Source organism: Chiloscyllium punctatum, chromosome 23 (assembly GCF_047496795.1).
Source record: "Chiloscyllium punctatum isolate Juve2018m chromosome 23, sChiPun1.3, whole genome shotgun sequence".
NCBI lineage: Eukaryota > Metazoa > Chordata > Chondrichthyes > Orectolobiformes > Hemiscylliidae > Chiloscyllium > Chiloscyllium punctatum.
Window position 1 is genome coordinate 77288146 of NC_092761.1, and position 7625 is coordinate 77295770.

Here is a 7625-nt window from a genome sequence, read left to right on the forward strand (position 1 = left end):
GTCCTATTCCACCAGCAGGACAAACCCACCAAAGTTTGCAGCACAGTGGTCGAGAGAGAATTGCTCTGGGAGTCCTCACGATTGACTCCAGTACCTGTCGTCTCATATCATCAGATTAACCATGTCCAAGGTAACTCCCTCCTATGTTTTATTAATTTATTCACAGGACTTGGAGATTGCTGGTTGGAGTATAATTTATTGGCCCTCCCTATCTGTACTGGAGAAGGTGACAGTAAGCTGCCTTCTTGAACCACTGCAATCCATGTGCAGCAGGCAGAATTAGGATATGATTACCACACACTGGCCCTCTCTCAGGTGATGTGAATATTACTTACAGGAAACACTGAAGGAGGCAAGGGCATAGAATGTGATATAAGGGACTTCAATGTTCATCACCAAGTGTAGCTCAGCAGTACCACTACTGGTCAAGGCCTAAAGGACATGGCTGCTTGACTAGGACTGCAACAATTGGTAAGAAAACAAACAAGAGGAATAAACATTCTCACCAACCGGCCTGTTGCAAGTGTATGTGTCCAGGACAAATATCAGTGGGAATGAATCAGCAATGTAACCCTTTTCCAAGTTTACAAAGTCATTCATGGAGCAGTACCCAAAATTCAACTAGGCCGAAGGGCCTGTTTCCACACTGTACGTAATCTAATCTAATCTAATCAAACACTGCTTTCGCCTCTTTGTATTGCAGCTCCGTTAAAGGCAACATGCCATTAACCTTTTTGAATACTTACTCGACACGTGCAATGGCTTTTACAGGTGTGTACAAACAGACAGCAAACACTTGTTCCTCTGTAGTTCCTAGTCTCTTGCCATTAAAGTAGTCTGGCATCTTTCTAGTATACAAACCAAACCACCCTTTCCAATTGAATTCCATCTGCAACAACTTTGTCTGCTTAATTCAACTATTCACACTTTTTGTAACTTGCAACTCCCATCCAACATAACTTTGCATCATCAAGTGCGGAGGCATATAAAGTGAATCCCATTCTGTTTGTTAATGGGTGCACGTTTTACATATAACTTATGACATTCTAAACATATACATGTTTTTAATGAAAATGAAAAGAAAATAACCCACCACTTGCCCAATGATTTTAAAGCATGAGAACATACATGCAAGAATTAACACAAAATCACTTCTGCAGCATGATCTTATGCTACCCATTATTTTATTTTAATTTCAGTTTAAATAATTTGCATACCTTAGTTTGCAAATACAAACATGCACTGAGATCCACTGCACCATGTCCAGGTCATATAATTTCCCTCAAAGTCCAGTCAGTTAGAAATTACGTACTGTCATTCTGCACTGAATGACTCTCTGCACAACTACATGTAAAAGGGTTTTACCCATCCATTTGGGGCCATCGCTTTTTAATGCCATGAAATCTCGCAACAGCTTTTGAATGGACTGTTCCTGCCCTGCCCAATGGAAAAATAATTTCGGCTTCCCACGTGCATTAGCATAATAAATATTGCTTTTGAATGCAGCTAAAATGTCTTTAGCAAGTAAAATAACTTTCTACAACAAGTTTCAACATGTTCTTTACAAATAGTAATAGTTTACTTCAATACTTAAATTATTCAGTTTTCCATAAAAATCATGTTCAAAGAAACGACAAATCTGCACTGAACTGGAAGGTAGTTTGAAACCAGTAGCAAGGAAACAGGATGAGAGTGTGTGGGTAACATATTTATCCAAATAATAGTAATGAGACTTCATTCACCCACTGGATGAGTCACTGTCAAGACAAAACTTTTACAGTAAGGTGTCAGCGGACAGGACGCTATAGCCAGAACTCATCCACTCCACCCGTACTTTATATTTTTTCTATCCCTCTTTCCTTCCCTTCTATCAGCCTTGGACACCTGGCCCTGGTCTCCAACTCCTCGTCTCTAAAACAAGGTTGGCAGTCCGAAGTGAGGTCAGTGGTCAGAAGTGGGGACACCAAAGACCAGCAGCCCAGTGCAAAATGGAGGCAGTGGCCCGGCACAGAGCATGATGTTATGGGCCAGTGCGGAGCCAGCAGCCAGTGGTCAGACCATGTGGAGGACAGCTGCACTGGCCTGCTGCAGGGTGCTCTTGAGAGAGACTGTCATGTTTATCTTTTGAACTTGCTTCATTTTTTCTGACCTATGATTATACAGTGCACAGCTACAATGTAACTTTTTTTCTTCATTTCTCTACTCTGTAACTAACGAATGTACTCAGGCACTCTGTACGCAACACTGCACTGTGTGTTGGTCAGATTGTTATGCTGTAACTAATCTGTAACTGAAGCTGTACCTAGATACCTTTGTACCTAAGATGGCCCTGTAAGTGGTGACTGATAAACCTTTCAGTTTACCCATTTGGCAATAAAGTTAATTCATTTATACATTCTTGGTTGGCCTTTATTAACATTTTCAAAAAAAGTGACTGAATCAAGATTCTTTTTATTACGTTACCAAAGTTGATTTTATAAGAGTATAACTTACATTTGTACTCCAATCTATATGAAAAAACATTTTTTAAAAAGTAAAGTATTTTTGATGACTGGAGGAGAGAAAGATGGAAAATGCATTTTACAAGCTATTGTCTTGTTCACTTGAACCACAGTCCATATCTATTAAGAACAAACAATGTTTTTCTGATATTGTTGGATAACAGGAAACTTATTATTGTGCATTGTTACTATTGTGCTCTTTTAAAAAACTATGTTAAAATAACTGTGACTGAACATAAATTTTATCCACATGCCAAAAATATTGAATTATTTTCTTGCAGAGAGACATACCTCATCAGAGGAAACTAAATCTGGCAAGTCACTTGAATCAGATGTAGTACAGCCATCACTATCCCAAATCTCATGTTCCATAACTGTGTTCTAAGAATGGCAATAATCAAAATAGACATCTATGATTTACAGCACCTTCAGTCATCCAATTCCCTCCTATCTGAACAAAATAAAGAATTGGTCAGAACTTGAACTGTATTATTAAATCTCATGCAAGCAATTCACTTATGGCAATAAAAATAAAACACTGTATGGCAGATGTTAGAAGTTGGAAACAAAAACAAAGTGTCAGAGAAATTCAGGTCTGGCAGTGTCTGTGGAGAAACAATTATAACATTGGGGCTAATATGGAGTTCTGAAGAAGAGTATTTGAAATGTTAACTCTGTTTCTCTCTCCAAAGATGCTACCAGACCTGTTACGTTTCTCCAGCACTTTGTTTTTAATTCCTTTATGACACTGGCCTTGCATTATACAACACAATAATGTGAATGCTCAACAGGGAAACAGCATTCAGATAAACGGATGCAACGATAAAATACCAACCCACCCCCAAAATGAACATAATTAGGTGTGTGTGAGGGTGTGTAAATGGCATGGAGGCCGAAATTTGTGCACGGTGGTATTAGCAACACAGGGAGAATGTTTTACTCTTCCAAAGTTACTGGCTTGTCAGAGGAATGTGGAATGTTTGGAGTTGCTCTCGTTTTGAGACACATCTTTATGGTTTTGACATCAAATTTTCAGCAGGAGTGAGGTGTGCATTTGTATTACATCCTTTGGATGGTGTTAAAGGCAAAGCTGAAGGTTTCTGGAAGTGTGTGTATCTTAGCCCCACACCATGCATGGCCTGCTCCTTCCTCCATGGGGCCGAGCCGGTCCAAACTTTGTCCAGATTGATCTCGGGGCAACATCCAATAATAAAAAAACATACAACTACACCCCCCCCCCCGTCATATCGAAAACAAAACCCTCCTTCATCTTCTCACTTTAAGCCGGCAAGATTGCAAAGCCGTGACTATTTCCATCCACCCCGAACTTTCCTTCCTTTGTTTGTTTGTTTGTTTATTTCTTTTTCAACCTCAGAGACAATAAACAATTACCGAGCCCCTGGACACAAACACTTCTCAAACTCACCAGCTCGGAGACAGGCAACAAAATGGTGGCCAGGTCCCTCCTGCAGATCTCGCGAGAAACAGCCAGAATCTCATCGCAAAGCACATCGGGAGTTGTAGTTCTACCAGTGTATCCCCATGGCAAGAATCCCATGAAATATGATGCAGTCTGCTGTATGCAACACTGAGTTCATTATTTCAGCTTCCCCCATCACCACCACTGGTTTCATTTTCTTTGTACATGGCAGTCTTCATTTTTATTCTTACATTTGCTTGACGTTTTTTGGCTTAAGCATTCTGTAGTTCCTCCTCTTGACTAGTTTAAGGGGCTCCCAGGAAGGGTAACTGGACCAAAAACATGAAGCCTGCTTTCTCTCTGCAGAGGCTGTAAGACCTGCTGAGTTTTTCCAACAATTCCTCTTTTGTTGCTGTAGGTTACTGGGTTGGTTGGCTGGTTTGCGATGTCAAGTAATGCCAACGTTGTGGGTCCAATTTCCATACTGGCTGAGGTTATCATGAAGGTCTCTGCTTCCCAGCCTTTCCCTTTGCCTGAGGCATGGTGACCCTCAGGTTAGACCACTGCCAATCATCTCTGTCTAAAAGAGCAGCCCTCTTTTGGGAGGATGATGGTGATTTTACCTTTACCAGCCTACCTCTCCTTGTTCTGTCAAGTGACCTATGATTTAGCATGGCCAATTCATCTGGCCTGCACATCTTTGGATTGTGGGAGGAAACTAGAGCACCCACAGGAAACCCACACAGACAGTCATCTGAGGCAGGGATCAAACCCAGGTCCAAAACAGTGTGAGACAGTAGTGCTAACCACTGAGCCACTGTGCTGCCCCAGCTTCCGCAGTCCTCACTTTCTCCATAATAGAGTCCACCTGGTCAGGTCCCAGGGATTTATTCACCTTGATGCATTTTATGATGTCCAACACCTCCTCCTCATAGAGTCATAGAGATATACAGCATGGAAACAGACCCTTCGGTCCAACCTGTCCAAGCCGACCAGATATCCCAACCCAATCTAGTCCCACCTGCCAGCACACGGCCCATATCACTCCAAACCCTTCCTATTCATATATCCATCCAAATGCCTCATAAATGTTTCAATTGTACCAGCCTCCACCACATCTTCTGGCAGCTCATTTCATACACGCACCACCCTCTGCATGGAAACGTTGCCCCTTACGTCTCTTTTATATCTTTCCCCTCTCACCCTAAACCTATGCCCTCTAGTTCTGGACTCCCCGACCCCAGGGAAAAGACTTTGCCTATTTACCCTATCCATGCCCCTCATAATTTTGTAAACCTCTATAAGGTCACCCCTCAGCCTCTGACGCTACAGGGAAAACAGCCACAGCCTGTTCAGCCTCTCCCTGTAGCTCAGATCCTCCAACCCTGGCAACATCCTTGTAAATCCTTTCTGAACTCTTTCAAGTTTCACAACATCTTTCCGATAGGAAGGAGACTAGAATTGCACGCAATATTCCAACAGTGTCCTAACAAATGTCCTGTACAGCCACAACATGACCTCCCAACTCCTGTACTGAAAATGTATTGCTGGAAAAATGCAGCAGGTCAGGCAGCATCCAAGAAACAGGAGGATCGACGTTTCGGGCATCAGCCCTTCTTCTGTACTCAATACTCTGACCAATAAAAGAAAGCATACCAAACGCCTTCTTCACTATCATATCTACCTGCGACACCACTTTCAAGGAGTCATGAACCTGCACTCCAAGGTCTCTTTCTTCAGCAACACTCCTATTAAGTGTATAAGTCCTGCTAAGATTTGCTTTCCCAAAATGCAGCACCTCGCATCTATCTGAATTAAACTCCATCTGCCACTTCTCAATCCATTAGCCCATCTGGTCCATATCCTGTTGTAATCTGATGTAACCCTCTTCGTTGTCCACTACACTTCCAATTTTGGTGTCATTTGGTACTAACTGTACCTCTTAAGCTCGCATCCAAATCATTTATGTAAATGACAAAATGTTGAGGACCCAGCACCGATCCTTGTGGCACTCCACTGTTCAGAGGCCTCCAGTCCTCTACCTTTGAGCCAGTTCTGTATCCAAATGACTAGTTCTCCCTGTATCCATGAGATCTAACCTTGCTAATCAGTCTCCCATGGGGAACCTTGTCGTACGCCTTACTGAAGTCCATATAGATCACATCTACTGCTCTGCCCTCATCAATCTTCTTTGTTACTTCTTCAAAAAACTCAATCAAGTTTGTGAGACATGATCTCCCACACACAAACCCATGTTGACTATCCCGAATCAGTCCTTGCCTTTCCAAATACATGGACATCCTGTCCCTCAGGATTCCCTCCAACAACTTGCCCACCACCGAGGTCAGGCTCACCAGTCTATAGTTCCCTGGCTTGTCTTTACTGCCCTTCTTAAACAGTGGCACCACGCTTGCCAACCTCCAGTCTTCTGGCACTTCACTTGTGACTATTGATGATACAAATATCTCAGCAAGAGGCCCAGCAATCACTTCTCTAGCTTCCCACAGAGTTCTTGGGTACACCTGATCAGGTCCTGGGGATTGATCCACCTTTAACCGTTTCAAGACATCCAGCATTTCCTCCTCTGTAATCTGGACATTTTGCAAGATGTCACCATCTATTTCCCTACAGTCATTATCTTCGATATCTTTTTCCACAGTAAATACTGATGCAAAATACTCATTTAGTATCTCCCCCATTTTCTGCGGCTCCACACAAAGGCCGCCTTGCTGATCTGTGAGGGGCCCTATTCTTTGCTTAGTTACCCTTTTGTCCTTAATATATTTGTAAAAACCTTTGGATTCTCCTTAATTCTATTTGCCAATGCTATCTCATGTCCAATTTTTGCCCTCCTGATTTCCCTCTTAAGTATACTCCTACTTCCTTTATACTCTAAGGATTCACATGATCTATCCTGTCTTTCCCTTACATACGCTTCCTCTTTTTCTTAACCAAACCCTCAATTTCTTTAGCCATCCAGTATTCCCTATACCTACCAGCCTTCCCTTTCACCCTGACAGGAATATACTTTCTCTAGATTCTTGTTATCTCATTTCTGAAGGCTTCCCATTTTCCAGCCGTCCCTTTCCCTGCGAACATCTGCCTCCAATCAGCTTTTGAAAGTTCTTGCCTAATACGGTCAAAATTGACCTTCCTCCAATTTAGAACTTCAACTTTCAGATCTGGTCTATCCTTTTCCAGCACAATTTAAAAACAAATAGAACTATGGTCGCTGGCCCCAAAGTGCTCCCCCACTGACACCTCAGTCACCTGCCCTGCCTTATTTCCCAAGAGTAGGTCAAATTTTGCAGCTTCTCTATAAGTTACAAGCACATACTGAATCAGAACATTGTCTTGTACGCACTTAACAAATTCCTCTCCATCTAAACCTTTTACACTATGGCATACCGAGTCGATGTTTGGAAAGTTAAAATCCCCTACCATAACTAGCCTATTATTCTTACAGATAGCTGAGATCTCCTTACAAGTTTGTTTCTCAATTTCCCTCTGACTATTAGGGGGTCTATAATACAATCCCAATAAGGTGATCATCCCTTTCTTATTTCTCAGTTCCACCCTAATAACTTCCCTGGATGTATTTCCGGGAATATCCTCCCTCAGCACAGCTGTAATGCTATCCTTATCAAAAATGCCACTTCCTCCTCCTCTCTTGCCTCCCTTTCTATCCTTCCTGTCGCATTTGT

At 42.2% G+C, this 7625-nt stretch overlaps 1 protein-coding gene across 2 annotated transcripts in view; it reads right to left on the reverse strand.

Moving 5' to 3' along the window:
• Nucleotides 1-4078, reverse strand: part of LOC140494154 (uncharacterized) — a 114033-nt gene extending 109955 nt beyond the window's left edge. For both annotated transcript variants that reach the window (XM_072593222.1, XM_072593221.1), the window contains exons 1-2: nucleotides 3928-4078; nucleotides 2793-2952 (exon numbers count right to left, since the gene is read on the reverse strand). In XM_072593222.1, the coding sequence (XP_072449323.1) occupies nucleotides 2793-2873 (81 nt within the window). In that variant the 5' untranslated portion in view covers nucleotides 2874-2952; nucleotides 3928-4078. The remainder of the gene's footprint in view (nucleotides 1-2792; nucleotides 2953-3927) is intronic.
• Nucleotides 4079-7625: the final 3547 nt, after the last annotated feature.